This window comes from Mus pahari, chromosome 2, assembly GCF_900095145.1.
Source record: "Mus pahari chromosome 2, PAHARI_EIJ_v1.1, whole genome shotgun sequence".
NCBI classification, from domain to species: Eukaryota; Metazoa; Chordata; class Mammalia; order Rodentia; family Muridae; genus Mus; species Mus pahari.
This window is the reverse complement of record NC_034591.1, coordinates 61,597,118-61,615,993: the sequence shown is the minus strand read 5'-3', so window position 1 is coordinate 61,615,993 and position 18,876 is coordinate 61,597,118. Positions and strand designations below refer to the sequence as shown.

Sequence of the window (18,876 nt, the reverse complement as noted above, 5' to 3'; positions counted from 1 at the left end):
TTTTTTGATAGCTCAGTGTCTGAGCTTCATTGTCTCTTCTGGGGGGGAAAAAAAAAAAAAGAGGGCAAGTGACTCCCTGAGACTCCAGGGAAGACTGGGAAGGCTCCCAGCTCTGGGCACCACTCCATCAGCTGTAGCTGTATGTCCTCCTCCTCTTTAGCCCCCCCCCCCCCTTTTCCTTCTTATAGCTTTGCTCTAGTGAACAGTGGTTTTATTTCTTCCTGTTTTCCGTTCCTATTTGAGAAAACAGGATGGGGAAGGACAGCAGAGGACGGCCCCCACCTCAGGGAGGGGGATAATTTTAGAAGAGAATCCCCTGGCAGAGGTAAGTGGGGGAAGGGAGGAGAGCTGTGAAATTCAACCTGACACCCTTATTCAAGGGCGGGTGGGAAGGACATGGACTTAGGCTTGGGCAGGCTCTGCTCTGTAATTCTCCAAAATACCACACCTCCAGTGTCCTTGCTATCTTGAAAAAGGGTACCTATGTCCACTTACCTTCTAGAATTTTGTATCCACCCTCACTCAAGCTACATGTTGTGTTACTGTAGTACTTTGGGCAGTCTCCCCAGTCCCTAAGCTTCTTTGCTCCCAACACTCACTCTCTCCACCTGCACTCCCTCTATCTGGAGGCATGCTTTGTGACTCTGCTGGTTGGCAGACACTTGTCCCTCAGCAGCTCTCCACAGCTCTTTACTTTCCAATGTTCCAACAGAATTTCCTGGTTCTCATCAAAACTCCCTAGTCCACAACTCGAACATCTGCTTTTTGGTGGAGTTTCCAAGTATTCCCCAGCTAAGAGTTCATTGCTAACATCTCTTCATGGCCAACCTGGAATTTGCTAAATACTAGTCTACTTTGAAAAATCTTTAATTTGGGCTGAGTGAAAAACAGAATCCCAGCACCCTCCCCACTTCTACATTCACTTTCTAGCTCTACCTGCTATTTCAGCCCCGTCCCATAACCTAATATGCCAGAACAACTACTTGTCCCTGGATCTCAGTCGAATATTAGAAATCCCAGGTTATGCCAATGAAGATAGGTCCACAACCTGGGCATACTGAAAGATGGCGGTAGCAAAATAGGAGGGATCTCACCACACCTTGTGAGGGGGAAGAAATGATGCAGTGTAAGGGGCAAAGCTTCCGAAGATTGAGCATCCACAAAAACACCAGGCACAAAATCAGTAATAAGTATCAACATTTATTTGGCACCTGATGGCAATACAAAATCTTGGCAGTGGAAAGTGTGAAGATTCTACCACTTATGCATCCTATACTGACCCAAAAGGCAGAATTTGGCAGCACGTCTTCAAACCACCTGGTTCATACAACAAACATTAATTGAGCACCTCAACTACCATAGGCCTCAAATTTGCTGGGCACCATGGAAATGTGAAAGAAGTTGTCTCACATGTGATATGTAGAAAATGTAAAAAAACAACAACAAAACAGTGGATAAAAATAAAACACCTTGGGAAAAAAACCCCATAAGAGTACAAATACTAATTGAACTGTATACTATAATAGCAATTTTGAAACTGCAAAAGGTAGGCTCTAACTAAGGTTAGCTGCAGGTCTCCTTCCTTTACTCAGGAAACATTCATGAAGCACTAGTAAGTAAGAAGCACAGTTCCCGCTCTCTTAGAGCGTTAAGCCTCAGAGGGAACAAGTGAAACAAGCAAAAGTGCCATTACAGCCTGCAGTAAGCACAGCAGAGACCAACATGATGCCTTCATAAGGAGGCACAGAAGACTGTTCATGGGCAGCATGGTCAAGAGGCCTCCACCAGACTCAAGAATCAGAGACTCTCAAAGGAGAGTTCAGAACACCTGCAAGACTGAGATGAGGGCCTAGGAGGGGCTGGAGCATAGTGAGAAGTCACCATTTAATGAGATCCAAAGGGAAGGCATGAGCCAGATCCCGTAAGCTGGCTAAGAATTTGCATTTTAGATGAAGTGTAACAGGAAGCTAGTGTTCTAAGCAAGGGAATGACATCACCAGATATTTTAAAAACCAAACTACTCTGTTACATGGAGAATAAATTAGAAGAGAGGAAAAAAATGGAAATACAAAAGGTTTTCAAGAATAAGCAAGTTTCATAAGAGCAGGGACAGTGCTTCTAGGTTATATTACATATGGTACTGTACTTACTAAAACACAGAAAGACAATGAGAGGGAGGCTCTGCTGCAGAAGCCTGATGCTGAAGCAGAAGGCAGAAAGAATAAGCAACTACAGTACAGCTTAAGTGGCAAGAAACATCCTACAAAGGACGACTTCACAGACTTGGCAGAAGCAGTGAATGAGGTGAAGGTAAAGAGGGGAACCAGTACAAAGCAAGAGAGACCCTGGAGGCCAGCCATCAAGTACAGTTTAAGTGTATGCAGAAACCACAGTAAGGAAGGAGACATCCTGACGACAGGTGATAGTATGAGACACAGCACACTCACCTGTCACTGCCTTTTTATGTTGATATGTTCATTCAGTGACAATTCAAATAAAGCATGACCAGGGAAATTTCTATGACTTCCAGTGTCATGGCATGCAGACCCTAGGCTCTGTTCAAAGGCTAGGTGCACTGAACACAAAGGAACCAATGGAAAGGCTGAGGGACTGTCCTTCACCTAGGGCCTGAACTCAAGGGTATGCACAGAAACTTCTCAAGTAGCAGGGTCTCATCTGCCCCTTCATGACAGATGAAAACACCTACATTAAATTGGGACATCTTCCAAATCTCCACTGTGGAAAAAATGAGGTCGTAGATATGGGGGAAAAATAAAAATAAAAAAGATATGATCCAAGTACTCCTAAGATGCCTTGGGAACAAAAATATCACAAACATTGAGAAATCCAAATGCCCTCTTCCCACAATAATACTGTGTTCACAATGTCATTTTCTAGGCTGTAGCCAAAATGCTTCTGGCAACACATCCATTCAGAGATGGCTCTACAGGTAGAGAACACCACACCGGAGGAGCCATCCTTTCGTTTCATACCCAAAGACAGAGATGGCTGACAGGAAACAAGCCTGGGAGAATCTCATATCCCTGAGAGGGTAGATAGAACAAAAACCACTCTGAAGAGAAGTCTCCATTGTGCCCCCAGTGGTCCAGTGGCCTCCAACAGCATGAATAGCAGGCGGCATCACGTGGGTGGGTAGCCTGGGAACAGGTAGAGCTGCCGGCACAGAGTACTACAGTACTCAGACATCTCCTTGCATCGGTGGAATTCTGTGCCAGGGGCATAGCCTTCACGCTCCTTGATAAGGGCATTCACCTGGGAAGGCAGAACCAACGGTCCAAAGTCTGAGATCACTTTGTGCTTCCAAGTACAGACCAACCAGAAGGGGAGATGAAAAAAGTGTGCAAGCAAGAATAACAGTATGGAGACGCAAAGGCTTGTGGAGGCAGGTGGAACGGACTTACCTTAACAAGCATGTCGGCCACGTGCATGTCACAAGCTCTTTCAGAGAACACCTGAGTGAGGGCCTCAATATACCAGGAACCCCGTTTGGTGTTACGCATGGCAGCATTACCTACAACCAGAGGTGTGAAGGTCATGGGCAAGCTTCACAAAGTCAGACTTCTATTCCTTTTTCTACCCTCTCTAGTATGAAGTAGAGTACAGTATGAAGACAAAACAAAACAAAATAAAATAAACCCCACACCCAGGACAGTATAACCTTTTGCATTCTTACCTTTAAGGCAAGCATAGCCACATATCATGTCTGAGCGAGTAGGCAGTCTCATCTTCATCAATTCCTCTTTGCCAGCATCACTCTCCTCACATCCAGGGGATTGTGTGTGGTTCTTTCCATCTTGCTGGTCGACCCCTCTGTCTGTCTCATCTGCAAAAAGACCAACAGAAGAGATGAAAATGTTACTTTCTCCCATCTTTTATAGATCTGTCAAAGTCCCTACAATTGCGACTGAAGAGCCATTTTTAGCTGTTGCCTCCAACCTGTAGCTATAAAATTTAAAAAAAAAAAAAAATTAAAAAGTTATTACTTTCTAAACATGCATCATTGCTGGAGGGGTAACTTCTAAAGGCCAGGCCCATGTACCGATATTCCTATTCTGCATTAAGTGCAAATGTGCCAAATTAAATACTCCTTGCAAATGCAGTAAGGAATAGTCACATTAACTTGTTCACTTAGTATAATGTACAGAAATTACACCTTTCCCCCTGTATTAGATAATAAAATAGTGATATTCAGTCTTAGAAGAAAAAACAAGTCTGCTTACTATTCATATTCTACATTAAAATTACAACCTTAAACTATGTTACCAGTTTTTTGTTTGTTTGTTTTTTGTTTTTTTGTTTTTTTTTTTCTTCGAGTCAGGGTTTCTCTGTATAGCCCTGGCTGTCCTCGAACTCAGAGATCCGCTTGCCTCTGCTTCCTGAGTGCTGGGATTAAAGGCATGCGCCACCATGCCCAGCTGTTATCACTTTTAAAAAATGAGAGTTAAGTGTGATCAGAGGTTTTCAAACTTCTAAAACGTTTCCTACTTGCTTATTAACTTTGTAAGACAAACTTGATAAGCATCCGAGACTTAGAGAAGTTCAAAAATGGAAGAACTTAAAATTAGAAAAACAAATTGAGTATTTTCTCCTAAAAAATGAACAAGTTGCTGTTTATTTTAGAGTTAGGAAGGAGTTATGTTTGTAGAAGGGAACAGAGTGAAGATGAACAGATCAGCACACCAAACCCAAGATCACCTTTTCACAGGGCGTCCTACATGCAAGACAAACCAAAGCTTGAAGAACTTTGGGAAAATGACCAAGATTCACTGACTCAAAAAAAAATTTTTTTTTCTTAAATTTAAGCATTGTCCATGTACCTACCAGGCACTGTCTCTTACTAAGATCTAGGGGCACACTGAGTTAAAAACTATGTTCTTACTGAGCTCATCCTTGTAGCTTGGGAGACAATCACTGTATTCTGGGAAGACTGGCAAGCTGGGACTGTGAGAGAAGCATCAGCTTCACGTCATACTTTAATGGCCTGGTTTTAGACATCGGATATAAGTACAACAAAAATTACTCCAGAAAAAAAGCAATTTCTTCATCCAACCCCAGCACTACATACACTCCTGAGGTAGGAAGAAAATGATCTGACTTGTTACTGCCATCTAGACCAGGCTAAGGATGTCCTTTAAGCAATGGAGAGCTTAACCTCTTGCCTTCAAGTTTCAGGCATATTAATCAATAAACATTCTCCACCTTTTCTTCACAATTGCTTTCTACATCACTGCCCATTTTTAGACATAAATTTTCTCTATTCACTCAAAACTTTTAAGTGCTAGTGTGTGTGTAAAGCAGTGTTCTGGGTCCAGAGAAACATCTGAATGAAAAATGCTTGCGCAGCTCCCCTTCCGTGGTAACTTTCCTGGAAAAATGCACCATATTAATTTCATAGTTAACCCCACAAAGTATTATCCGTTAAAGCTCAAAATCTCAGCTATGACTAAAGGTTTGTAATTAGCTAGATTAACAGCCTATGATCAGCCATATCTCACTACATCACTTATATAGATGCTTAGCCTTTTAGATTTGAGCACTGCAAATATACTATATAGTTGGGGTGGGCGGAATACTAAATGGTGGCACACTGTACACTTAGAAGATTTTATAGTTTTGTTTGTCTTGTGTTCCATCCCTTTTCTGGGAAAGACTCTGTTCACACCTGTATAAAGCATGTATCCATGGTTTAAGTCTTTCTGCAGCCACAAAGCCTTGTCAAATGAGCCTCAGATAAGATGAGTTCATGACTGCATACTCTTAATTGTTTAGCTGCTATCACACAAATTTCATCCTTGCATGAGATCTAAACTCAAAATGCTCCACACACACTTGCTTTAATTTCCCTAGTAATCTATATACTAGCTAGACATTTCCTTCTGCTTCTGTGATGGAATTTACAGTCACTGCAAGACTTTAAACTACACTCTGCAGTGATACATACGGAAGCACTAGGGACCTGCATGTTTGGATAATACCAACTTTAATCCAGTGGGGACGCTGACCAGGCTGTAGCAGCCATTGTTGGCTTTTTTTCCACATTTACTCTCAAAGCTCTTGGGTACAAACTTTGATAATCATCACAACAGCTTAAAGAAGTTGACTACACACAGTTTAAGAAAGAAATAAAGTAGAGGGATGTGATGTGACTTCTCTAACTTTACATAATTATTAAGCAGTAGAGTCACAATCTGATTCCAAATTTAGACTCTTAATTACTACTGTTTTCCTCTAGATGAGAAGGAGGCCTATGTGTCTTCTGAGCCATGTTACACAGGCCTGGCTCTTAAAGGGGTAGAAGACACTGCATGCAAGAAAGAGGATCGAAGCAGCTCAGGAGAGTCCGAGGCAGACGTGAGGTCTGTACTGTTCTCCTCCTGCATGCTCCAAGAATGGTAAAGAAAGGAGGCAAGCGCATGGGAGCGTGAACATGGCACAGAGAGAAAATGGAAGGGTTAAGAGAAGGGAGATTTGGAAGAACCAAGCAGAAATCCTTAACTGGAATGAAAAAAACAACAAAAAGTACATTGCAGTTAATAAGCAGAGAAGAGCCAAGTTCTTAGGAAAAGGGCACACACTGATAAGAGATTCCTGACAGCCATGGAGGTGTATGGAGCTGGTCAGACTGAGAGCCATGGGCTGCCCAAGTCCTAGCACACCCCATGCATTGGGAGACACTTACAGAGCAAGAGAGGCGGTGGCAGCAGTGAACAGAAGGAGGTGCCCAAGGGATCCAATAGCACCTGAGAGGAGCAAACAGGAAAGTGAGAGCTGGTGGAGGCTGCCCAGGAGCCACCACCCAGGTGCTGGTTTGCCAGGCACTCACCTCCACGACATGCTTGGATGAAGAACATTTTTGGCTTGTTCTGTAGACTTGGACAGTTAGCATTGTCAAAAAGTCGAAAAACCTCTTGGAGCTACCAGAAACAAATAAGGGAGAGGGGAAGTTAGGTAGCCACTGAGACCTCTTGAAGTCTAACACATACAAATTCAACGGTCATCTAAAAGGTAGGGCAATAGCTGATCTGGTCAACTTGACTAGATTTACAATTTCTTAGGAGATACACTTTAGTTTATTTTTGAGGGTACTGGATTTCCAGAAAAAAATTAAGTGAAGAGGAAAGCCCTGGAACCCAGACTGAAAGGGTTGGTACAAAGAAAGCCAGACATGCCACCATCTCTTCTTTTATGCTACACAATTTACCCAAACAAGTAGCCTATTGCGCCCGCCTCCACTGGAGAGCTGGCTTCCTTGCCACGGGGCCTTATATTGTCAAATAGGAAGCCAAAACAGTTTCTCCCTTAAGTTGCTTGTTAAGAATTTTTGGTCTCACTCCAAGAAAATCAATACTGAAAACTTATGCCAAATTGGGGTCACTATAGTGATAACCTTCCCACATGGCTCATAGGCCGTTGGAACTAGTTTGTTGGAGGAATATGGGAAGATTAGAAGCTGCAGGCTACAAAGCCCAGAATGCTGCAAGCAGGGCTTCAGGGGCAAGTTTAGTGGGATTTCAAGACACCCAAGTGTTAATTAAGAAAAATGAAGACACAGGCCAGGCTCAATAGATCATAGAACAGATCAAGGACTTCAATGAGAACTCAGCTTGTGTCCCACTTTGGTGAGGAATTGGACGCAGTTGTCTATATTCTGAAAACTTAAGGTTGAATTTAAATAATGGACTAATTTATTTAGCAGAGTATTTTTACCATAACATCCAGGCTGTGTGACATGGGTCACCATAGTGACCCATTGCTCACTAAACTTACCCACATTTATAGTGAGTGAAGTGTACAGCATAAAGATATAAAAACGCGCTTTTATGAAGAAAGGCCCTTGAGCTTGGTTAAAATGAAGGACAGGGTAGAATTACCAGAATGCCTCAGACTCTCAGGTGTCAAAGGTTCTAGGAAACTTGTCCTTAAGGATGACTGGAGCCCAGTGCCAGACATCATGGGAGAGAGTTCTATCAGAGCCATTAAGGCAAAAATTGAACTCTACATTGGACAATGGGAAAGGGGGAAACTAGGGGAAAAGATTCCAATCAAGAGAGTTAGAGGGTTGCGGGTACAAATTTCCACAAAACAGAGTATCCGAAAAAATAATCTTTAGGTGTATCCTGCTGGATACAGGCTACCCAGGGAAGTATTTTTCCAAGGGTGAGCTAAAGCCAGAGGCTGCTGTAGCCAGGCTACATCTCAAGCTGGTAGCAGAGAAGGAGGTAGAATCAGACACACCAAGAAAGCCAAGAGGCCAGGCAACATGTAGCCTCAGCAAGGTTGGATACCTGTATAGAACTCATGAGTGGGTAAAACTGAAAGCAACTGATAAGATGTAAACAGAGACATCATATAATGGAGAAACTAGAAATATGGGACCCTAGATATGGAAAGCTGTTGGCACCAAGTGAAGCAGGCCCCAAAGAGGCCACATAAGCCACATGCCAAGCTGCAAGGAGCACGATTTTCAATGTTAGCTGGAGCAAATGCTGCAATGAGGAACCCTGGAGGCTGAGCTGTTTGTCATTCACTCAGGGGGGCTTCAGGGCAGCTTGTGTCCACTTCATTTGTCCCATTCCTTTCTTTTTGGAACAGAAAGGTGTACTCTGCCATTGTATATGAGTGTAACTGGTTCTCTGTCACAAGTTTGACTGCCAGTCTCACAATACTTTAAATTTATACTTTTGATCAGTGTTGAGACAGCTAACCCTTGGAAGATTCTTAGAAATGTATTGTTCACTGTAAGATGCCCATTAAGTCTTAAGAGAACTAGGGACAGGTTATGGTTTAAGGGTGATGTGTTCAGGTGTCTTATTTAAAATCAAATGCATAATGAATCTGAAATGCTTCTGTGCTTGTTCTATTGTGTGGCTTCATTTCAGCCTCAGTTATGAACATATAACATGTATACTTGGCACTACATGTTCCAGTAAAGCAGGCTTAAATACTTAGCTTTGATTCCTATAGTGTCTTTATTGGACACAGTTTTGTCTTTAGAGAAGCATAATGGTCTAATTATAGAAAACACACTTTTAGTATTTTTCTATCAGCATTCTTTAGCACAGACATTTAAGATTGGAATTTTTGGACTGTACTGTTAGAAAGTATGGTCTTAAAAATTGCTTTTGAATTGCTTGACTGAGTTTCATAAAAAAATTATTGAAAAGATCTTGGTTTGGGATTGGGATTTGCTTTTCCAACAATTTCTGAAACAGTCCAAAACATACATCTGCCATTTTATGCTATGTGTTCATGTTAAGCAACGTTCTTAGCATTGATGATTATAAAATATAAATTAATGAACTCTGAAAACCAATGAAGATATTCTATGTTCAGCAGTGTCAAAACTTCAGATGACATGGCTTAACAAAACACCCTAAGTCCCCACTGCCACACAGACTGTGTGCCTTCCGCCGTAAGTCAAAGTCAGTCTTCCTTTCAGAAGCTTCTTGTCAGGTATTGGTCACAGCAAGGAAAATGTAGCTAATACAGATGGACAGTTAGGACACAGAATGGCCGATTTTCAATGATCAACTTCCACAAAATTATACACACCTGAAGCAGTTTGCCATCCACACCGTAGATGCCACCTTCCACACCATGTGAGAGGAGTGCCACTATGCAGGAGTCTGTGACCCGGTGTGCAGGTAACTGTGCAAAATTCTGAAGTTTCTCCTGCATTTCCTAGAAGATAGAGACACCTGTTAGTATTGTTCACTGTAGCTAGCATCAACCTCTGATGCTTGAATTAATCTCTGCCTTGCTTTAAAGAAACCTGACCTACTGGAAGATAAAGGCATTTTCCTCCATTTTCTTATGATCAGTGGTAACACATAAACTCTCTGAAATGCTAAAGAAAACTATACATTCACAAGAAAAATGCACATGACTTCAGACATCAAACTCTGAATATGGAGTCACAAGTTCACTGAAACGATTAAGAACTCCTGTACTAAAGTGATTTCCCAAAGAAGCCACATGGTATATGTGGGGATAGCTCAGTAGGTAAAGTGTACCTGAGTAATACTGGGTGAGCGCAGGGCCTTGACTATAATGCTAACACCTGAAAGGCAGAAACCGGAATTCCTAGAGCAAGCTGGCTTGCTAGCTACACTAATCACACCGGCAAGCTCTGGGTTCAACTGGGGACCTTGTTTCAACAAGTAAGGTAGAGAGCAGTCAAAGACTCCTAACATCAACCCTAAGGACTCTACATACACACATGCACACACATAAATACCCCTAAGCACATGTCAACACACATAAATACACGTTAACAAAACAAACAAACATGAAGTTACCCTGAGTGAGCCAACTTTGACTCATACCCAAGCCCTCAGTCTATTTATACATAAGGAGACAGCACTTTCTCAGCTACAAGAATATAAACTGCTCTGACACTGAATCAAGTCTCAAGACTGGAGAACAGCAGGACTTATCTAGTATCTGTCTGATTCTAAGTGTGCCACAATGATGTCTGCACAAGATCCATTGCTCAGGAGAAGCAGCTGCGATGGTCTTCCATATAGGGAAGACTTCACATATGGCTCTGAGATCACATCCATTTAGTTGGGAAAACCAATTCATGTATTACAACAAAAGACTCTAACTTTCCCTTTAACTTCCACTTTTCACTTTATGAGAAAATCATTACAAGTAAATTGTCTCTTAGTTTGTGAGGGTTAAGTGGAATATTGCAAAGAAAGAATTTAATCATTGTAAATCTAATCACATACTTCAAAGATCCTCCATTACTATAATAAATATGTATGATAGAGTAATAATTTCAGTATTGGTTCAAAGAAATTTATTATTGCTCAACCTGGGGTGCAACTTAAGAATTTTATCTTCATTGATTAACTATACAGATACCAGAAACTTAAGAATTTGTTTTTTTGAAGAAAACTACATAGAATCCATTATACTTTTTAAACCTAGGTCCTCCCTTTGCAACTGAAGAGGTCCAGTTCAACCCTTCTTTCTTACTTGCAGTGGACAGAGAGAAAGAAAAGAACCCATCATTATGTTAGTTCACCTTATTACACATTTTAAGGAAAGAAAATGAAGATGAATTTGCTCTAGGCAGAATAGTCACAGCACACAAAACTCACATTTACCAACCTCTCCACTCCCAACAGGCTGCTCACTTGCCAATATTCTGGGGCTTTTACAGGCGTCTCCCAAAGCAGTGATTGCGGAAGCAGCACTCACAACTTATCAATATGTGAAAAGCTGAGCTTCAGCACATTACTGTAATAAACCCTCCCCCTAATTCTGACATTTTAAAACTTATTTGTCCTTTGTTTTTGTGTTTGTTTAGAGACAGGGCTAAACTACATAGCTTAGGCTAACCCAGAACTTATTATAAAATCCATACTGGTCTTGAACTCTCAAGTGCTTCTTCTGCCTTAGTCTCCTAAGCTAGTATAGGATCACAAACACTCATTATACCTGGCCTGTTCAGATACTTCTGCTTGTATACCCTTGTAATAACTGGAAATGGAAAAACTGGTTTTGGTGAGAGACATATTTTTTGGGTAAGCAGAAGCAACCTATTCATAGTATTTGTTAATAAATACTATGAATTTATTTGAAGAGAATGAAAAACTTTTGAGTGTTCTAGAGACAGTTAAAAGTTAATTTTGCTTGAAGAATGAATTAAAAAATAACACACACACACACACACACACACACACACACACCCCTGGCCATGTTAAACTTGTGGCTTATTCTATCAGTAAAAAAAGAAGGCAATTAAGATAAGAGAACATACATACTTTGTCACTGAATAAAGAGAAATCATTTAACAAATGTAGATTACTTATTTGGGTGGATTTTTTCCCACACATGACATAGCTTAAAATAGGAGCTGCAAAATTATTTATTTATTTATTTATAGAAGTATAGTACTTATATAAATAGCAGGGTTTGTAGCTCTTGGGTATTCTTTAGCTGGGGACTGGAGGCTATATGAGTGGTATATCATCTATAGATAAATGCAAAGCTATATAGATAGTTACATTTTTCCAGGGATGACCCATAGAATGTCCTTATATTCTCCCAGTTGTCTGTAACCCAAATGCAAATTAAATTAAAAAAACAACAGCATGTGGTGAGGATAAAACTTACCACCTTAGAACACATCACTACTTTCAAATGTGCTAAACTATGATTCAAGAGTCAAGTTACTTCTCAAGGTAGATACAATGCATATTAGATGACAGACACTGAATATATAACTAAGTGGTAAGAACACTAGTTAGTGTTCTCTTCAGCACCAATGGCAAAAAAAGAAAAATATTCTCTACAATTATATTATTTTTTACTTCAAGGGAATTACTAGTCAAAACGAATAATAAAGATACAAAGAAGGATCTTAGATTTCTTGGTTGTGTTTCTCTGTTTACCATATACTATATGTTAAAAAAGTAGTCTTTAGATAAGCCCAACAGGAAAAGAGAATTGTGCACATTCCCAATGTATTCCCAATGTAGCAAAGTCCGATATCTACAGCAAACACCTGGCTTAGAACATGTTCATCTCATCTATACACTGCTCCCTCTGCTTAGACTGCCTCTGTGAGTTCCACCCACTGCATTTATTTTTCTGACCTCATCTACTCAAGTTATTTATTAAGAATAGAAGCTCCAGCTCTATTAGTAATATGGGGGATGAACTAATGCTAAAAGTTCCCCCCACACCTATCCTTGAATTCTGAACCACAATAAATTTGTGTGTGTGTGTGTGTGTGTGTGTGTGTGTATTTCAATTACTAATTACAAGGTGCTCAAAATTTAATTTTACTGCAACCCATGTGACAGTACAACTTGGGAGTGAGAATTCAGTAGTCCTTGACTCTGCCTTAAATACAGCCTAAATGGCCTATATAAAGGACTCATCATGTTTCCTAAATGTTTCAGAAACAAAACAAAATGAATGGAATCGTTTATCAGGTAAATAAGATTCATTGTCAACAACATTCAATTTAGAAAACCATAACATAATAGTTTCCTAGAAAAATATAAGGAAAAGATAGACCATAGCCTTGGAAACCAAACACAGCAGAAAGCTTGTTAGGTGACCCTCCAATTCTCTCAACAGTTACTGAGGAGGATGAGCTAAATACTTCAATCCCCTTGATGGTGGAAAAGGTTGTCTTTCTCTGACTCCCCCTCTTTCCTTGTAGGAGATTAAATTCAAGGCTCTGCATATACTATGACAATGTTCTAACCACCAAGCCACAACTTCATCCCCCAGCCATGGCTTTGAAGCAAGAATGGACTAATTTTAAATGGGCAATTATGGGCAAGCTGGGAAGAGGATCACATCAGGAACAGCACTGAGGCACATACTTTATGAAACTGGCCACACCCAAGATGTAGCAAGTACATAATTATTTTCACAGAAGTGGGACAGCCAAGATGACCACAATAAACTTTCAACACAAAACCATGATCCTCTACTGCAAGGGGACAAAGGGAATTTATTTACTCATCTATTTATAAAAGACAAGGTCTCATGTAGCCTGGGCTGCCCTTCAAATTACTCTGTAAAGGAGGCTGGTCTTGATCCACCAGTGATACTCAAAAACAAGCCAGTAAGGACAACTCAAAACTAACTGCTTATGTGTGAGACCTGTACAGAAGCAACCTACCCTAGAACAACTCAACACTGACTTAGTCTATCTCTACATAGTACTCACATGTATTTTTCTACTTGCAATCTACTGAATCTAGCAGAAGCAATGATTTAAACAATAACTGGTCTCTTAAGTAATCGTATCAACTACAAAGTAAATGCCCGTGTAGCCTGATTTATAAATACCCTTCTGGAGTTTGTTTGCATGGATCTCGGTGTCTCATCACTTCCTGAGTGACTGGGAGTCAGGTTTCTTAACACATACATGTGGGAACCCAAGCCTCCCTGTACTATTCTAACTCCATGAAAGCACAGTTACCCTGAGACAGCAATGTTCAGAAAACCGACTGGCCCTAGTTCCTTTTTCTAGATTGCTGGAAGCAGCACAACAGTGAGAAACATCCAGCAGGCACAAGAGGAACAGAAGCACTCAGCCCCCAAGTGTAGCCCACCCAATTTACATGTCAGCCTTTCCAGCCTCTCGTACCTGTGCAGTCTGGTCATGTAGCACATGGACATTATAGCCCAAAAGCTTGAAGAGGGTGACTAGAGTAGTTTGGTCCACATCCCCTCCAGAGCGAAATTCCAGGTCTTTTTCTCCAGTGAAGTGCACATTGCTCAACACCAGTGCCAAGCCACGAGGCTGAGACTGCAACCTATAGGCCTAGAAGGAGGAGGCCAATTAGACCAGGAGCTTCTTGATGACAGGCAATGTCGTTACCCTACAAGATCAAAAATTTCAAAACACACCCCAAATAATAACCTACATCCCAAAAGCAGACAACTCCCAAATCCAACCTCCTGTTTTTTGTTTTTTTTTTTTGTTTTTTGTTTTTTTTAAAGCACATAGTAACAAGGAAAAGCCACAGAAGGCATCAATCAGCGATGATATTGTCACAAGAGCAAAGGCAGCAAAACATGCAAATCTGGTTCAGAAGACCAGGAAAGTCTCTCACTCAGCACCTCTTACTCACCAGCTGGTAGTGTGCCTGGTAAAACTCAGGAGTGCATGGCTTCACCAGAAGACAGGGAGGACCATCACCATTATCTAAGGAGTGTTCCATAGTATCTGTGGAAGGGAGAATGCCAAAAATTAGTACACATTTCAGCACTGCTCCTATAACTTCATTAATTAGTCATTTTAACTGTAGGACACCCTTTATATGTAGGCTTTAATGTTTATTTCCTCTAACATGTAAGCTCAATGCTGGCAAAGACTCTGTTGGCTTCTGTTCATCACTAGGCCTCCCCACGCATGGCATCAAATAGTAGATGCTCAACTTGCTGAGTGGTGAAAGCACTTCTGAGACAAGTCTGGTTCTAATGACCTCACTGCAGACAGGGAGCCCTGAATCTATATCCCTGCTTTTCTTGTTTGGCTTTGAGATACACAGTAAATTACATTTTCCATCTTCATAAGGTACACAAAAAAAAGCCAATTATTTTGAAGAGTACTACCTATGATGGAGGGAAATGGATCCAATTTATATCCCTCTAACCAATCTTGCTTGCCTGTCAAAATTCATAAGGAACTGTTCCTATCATGAAATTCATCTCACTTTTAGGGAAAAGTCAGATACTAGTCAAAAAGCAGGTTAAGTCGACGTGGGAAGTTCCTTTTGTCCTTTTAACTCTTACCTGTGGATAGGCGGAGCTGCTTGTGAGGAGGGCAGGACTCGCACACCGAGAAAGGGAGACTTGTGTCATAGTCACAGCTCAACTGAAAGAAATCAAGACTCACCATGACCTCAGAGAGATGGTTCTGTCTGAACTAAAACCAAGTTTCTCTCTCCCACGCCCCTTGCTCTATATATTTTCTGGACAAACTAACCCATCCCAGGCTACAGTCCTAGGGCTTCATACCGGTGGGAGTACATGCTGAATATCTGAGAGGGTTGTGAGCAGTAAGTCTTCCAAGTGACCCTGCCTGGTCTCCCGCAGGGCTTCACAGAAGGCATCAAAAGCCTGTGGTCCTCTCTTTGGCAGCAGGTTGAGGAGTTCCACATTCTGGCTGAAACTGCCCCCTTTGGCCTAAGGAACAGGAAAAAAATGCTAAATTATATTTATCTATCTTTATCTATTTCTATAATTATATTTATAATGTTATTTTTCCACACGAGGGTCCTAAAGTAGTGTTCTCATTCATCTTGGCAATTCCTCTTTACAGAGTGAGAACGTACAGACAAGGTTTTCTATCAAACTCTCAAGCCTGAGAAGGGCAATCCTCTTCCTTAGCACACCCTTCTCGCCTAAGACCAGTTTATCTTCTTGGAGCCTTTCCCACCCAGATACCTGGATGAGCTCCCTCATTTCCAAAGTGATAATGTCCTTTTCTAGGAGATGTTCTAACAGTTCGCTCAGCAGCAGCTGTTTGGCCAGCACTACTCGATTCTTTTTCAGAGTTTCCTGATGGTCAGGATGCATTCCACACACTGCCAAAATCCTACAGAAAGAAGGCAGACACAGGGACTTTCAAGTGTAAGCCTGAACACAGAAGAGGAGAAAAGAAGTGGATAAAAAAAAACACACAAGGCACATTTTGTTAAACTCTTTACATCAGAATGTACTATGCACTAATATGCTGACCCTAAGGACAGGAGGTATAATTCTCTAGAGAATGTTGACATCAGACTATCTGAGACAATGATCTGATTAGGAGAGCAAAGAGCCATCCTGGTCAAATTAATAATATAAAGAAGCAGAAACACATCCAAGAGAAGAAACACTCCTCTGACAGATAAGCTTTAATGTTCAGAAAACATGAGATAGCTTTTATCTTAGAAAACTAACCTAAGTTGAAAATGATCTTAAGACAGGAATAAAGTAATACAAACCTAAAGCTAACACCCATATTTCTAAGACACATACACTTGCTCTAGACAGCTCACATAAATATCAAAAATATCTTACACGTCCATGATAAACTAATACTAAAAAGTGACCAAAATCCTACAAGGTATGGGTAAGTAGAAGCTGAGTGAACGCCACAGAAGGTAGATACTAATGGTGAACACAGTATAACTTGTAATCACAAGGGCAGTGAAAGCAATGGTTAAATTATCTTGGTAATTTAGTTCCCAGCAATAAGTGTATTTAAAAGATTCAATAGTTTTTCTCTCAAATTTGTAAAGAGACCTGTTTATGCTCATGAATGGAGAACACCATTTCTAATATATATCCTTTATGTGCCCAATGTATCTCCCTGATCTTAGTATGAGACAATGCTTAAGTCTGATAACAATGGAGTGATAGTGTAACAGCTGACTTTACACATCAAGAGATTTTTAGATGACTCCCGATTTCAATGCAGGTAAAATAGAGGGGAACAAGCAAGCACCTTCCCTCGCTGAAATACCACACACTGGCCGAATGCACCTTGTATAAAGGCTCCTTTAAGTCCTTTCAGTCTACAGTTAGATGGAAAAATAGGGTCCTGGGAAACTGCATTAGCAAGAGGTATCGAGGCAGAGTAAATATTCAGAATGTACCTGCTATTTCAAAATTCACTAGGATCTGCTCTACATGAATCTTATACCTCAGTTAAGAATCACCTTACAAGACAAAACAGTAATGGGGTTAGATACAGGACCTGGTGAAAATAAAATGAATACTGTAGCTGGTAGCTGCGTATATCATTCGGTCCATAATGAATGACAGAGCAGAGCTCTTAGGTCATTAGGAAAATCCATTTCTTAAAAGGCGCCATTCCCTTGACTTCCACTCCCCTGTTCTCTCCAGGTTCAGTTGGCTAGCCACGTTCTGGTTTCCTGTAGAGGGCACCTCACCTCTCCCCCAACACCTCATTCTCTTTGACAGGACTAGACCAGGAGACCAAACTCATTTTGAGTTTCTGATCCTCTCGCCTCAGGCATCAGGATGCCAGGATTACAACCTCATAGCCTTTAAATGCTGGCCCTGCACTAGGACTCCCCTGCAAAAAATAAAGGGGGGGGGGACTTTTCTCTAGACAATTTCATCCTCAGGTACAATTACTCACTCCAGTTCTAAATCCTCTTATGTCCCAGGCTTGAATTTTGAACGAAGCAGTCGCAGCGTTTTATCTGAAGCTCCACCTACTCCGCGCACCTGCTACTTCCTTTTATTTCAAACTACCAGAAGAGGCTTAAATATGAACTTTCCCGAAGTTTCCAGTCACCTGGAATTTTAGGGCACCCATGGAAAGTGGAATGGAGAGAAAGAATACCAAGAGGGTTCTAACGCTTTGATTCCGTGTCCTGTGAGGGTTCCCGTTTCTACATTAATGTTAGAGGTCTGGACAGGAAACATTAAAATTGTGTTGTCCTGTGCAATGTTTTCAACGAAACTGACAGAGGAGGCGGAGAAACGGGAACCATCTAATCCTCTCAAAGGATTCAAATCCCCCCAACCCGTGTGGAATTCTCCGACAAACATCTATTATATGGAAAAGCAGTGCAGGACACGAGATAGTCAATCCAAATCAAATGCGCCCAAGGCCGAGCTGCGAAGTCTGCACAAAGTCTCTGGTTTTTTTTTTTTTAAAAGAGACATGAGTTTAAGTCCTCAGCTAAGAACTGGAAGGAAAAGACAGAGCATCTCTGGAAAGGGTGAGATGCGGCAGGCGAGAAGTAGCGCGGGACGGACAAGATCCGCTCTCATAGACTCCTCTGCGCTGGACAAAGGGAGGATACGACAGCCCCTGTACACGCGGGACCAGGCCAAGAAGCCGCGCCGCTCGCCTGGCCGCCTCCCCTCCTCTGCCCTCCTCACCTGCTCCTCCGGTCAGCCGCCATCAGCCCCTTCCTGTGCAGGGAGGACTGCGACCTCCCGCTCGGCGCCGCCATTTCCAGCTTTTCCCGGGCCGCGCACGCACCACCCACAAAACAAACAAACGCCGGGCCGCGCCAGCCCCCGCATCCCTCCCCCAGCCGCCCACCCGCGCCGCGCCTGCGCACCGCTCCGCCCGACGCCAGCAAGCCCCACCCACGCCGGGACATGCGCAAGCGCACACTGCTCGCCGAGGCTCGCACAGCCCAATGGGAAGAGAGGAGGCTCTGGGAGGAACGGGAAAGGGCGGGAAAAGAGCGAGGGTTCTCCTACTCGGGGAACCTGATTGGCTATGGATTCCCGCGGAAACCGCAGCCCCCTCCCCTGGTTCCTCCGACCCCTCTTGAAGTATAACTACCAGGAGACCAAAGGGGCTGGGCTTCCCTTGTTATCCTTGTTCGCCTTGAACTTCCA

General features: G+C 42.0%; 1 protein-coding gene and 1 non-coding gene across 4 annotated transcripts; both read right to left on the bottom strand.

The window, feature by feature from the left end:
* Positions 1-1,180: 1,180 nt before the first annotated feature.
* Casp2 (caspase 2) lies at positions 1,181-18,542 on the bottom strand. 3 transcript variants are annotated; one of them, XM_021190271.2, is made up of 11 exons: positions 18,406-18,542; positions 15,949-16,099; positions 15,520-15,687; positions 15,295-15,376; positions 14,631-14,725; positions 14,144-14,320; positions 9,574-9,702; positions 6,845-6,935; positions 3,695-3,844; positions 3,423-3,532; positions 1,181-3,273 (listed from the first exon to the last, which is right to left on the bottom strand). In XM_021190271.2, the coding sequence occupies exons 1-11, from the start codon at positions 18,477-18,479 to the stop codon at positions 3,142-3,144; spliced, it is 1,359 nt and encodes a 452-aa protein (XP_021045930.1). In that variant the 5' UTR covers positions 18,480-18,542; the 3' UTR covers positions 1,181-3,141. The 3 variants fall into 3 exon arrangements, with proteins under 3 accessions (XP_021045930.1, XP_029391293.1, XP_029391295.1); XM_029535433.1 differs by lacking the exons at positions 1,181-3,273; positions 3,423-3,532 and adding an exon at positions 6,701-6,761 and having other exon boundaries at positions 3,758-3,844; XM_029535435.1 differs by lacking the exons at positions 1,181-3,273; positions 3,423-3,532; positions 3,695-3,844; positions 6,845-6,935; positions 9,574-9,702 and having other exon boundaries at positions 14,289-14,378.
* LOC115063545 lies at positions 7,900-7,977 on the bottom strand. The gene has a single exon (XR_003843391.1). It is a non-coding gene; the product is annotated as a small nucleolar RNA SNORD88 (small nucleolar RNA).
* Positions 18,543-18,876: the final 334 nt, after the last annotated feature.

What these genes read in the sequence shown, in the direction of transcription:
- Casp2 (XM_021190271.2), bottom strand. Translation starts at nt 18,479, where the DNA reads ATGGCGGCGCCGAGCGGGAGGTCGCAGTCCTCCCTGCACAGGAAGGGG. An exon ending in GCAGCTCCGCCTATCCACAG is followed by an intron (nt 14,726 to 15,294) that starts GTAAGAGTTAAA and finishes TCCCTTCCACAG; the next exon opens with ATACTATGGAACACTCCTTA. An exon ending in TGGATGGCAAACTGCTTCAG is followed by an intron (nt 6,936 to 9,573) that starts GTGTGTATAATT and finishes TGTTTCTGGTAG; the next exon opens with CTCCAAGAGGTTTTTCGACT.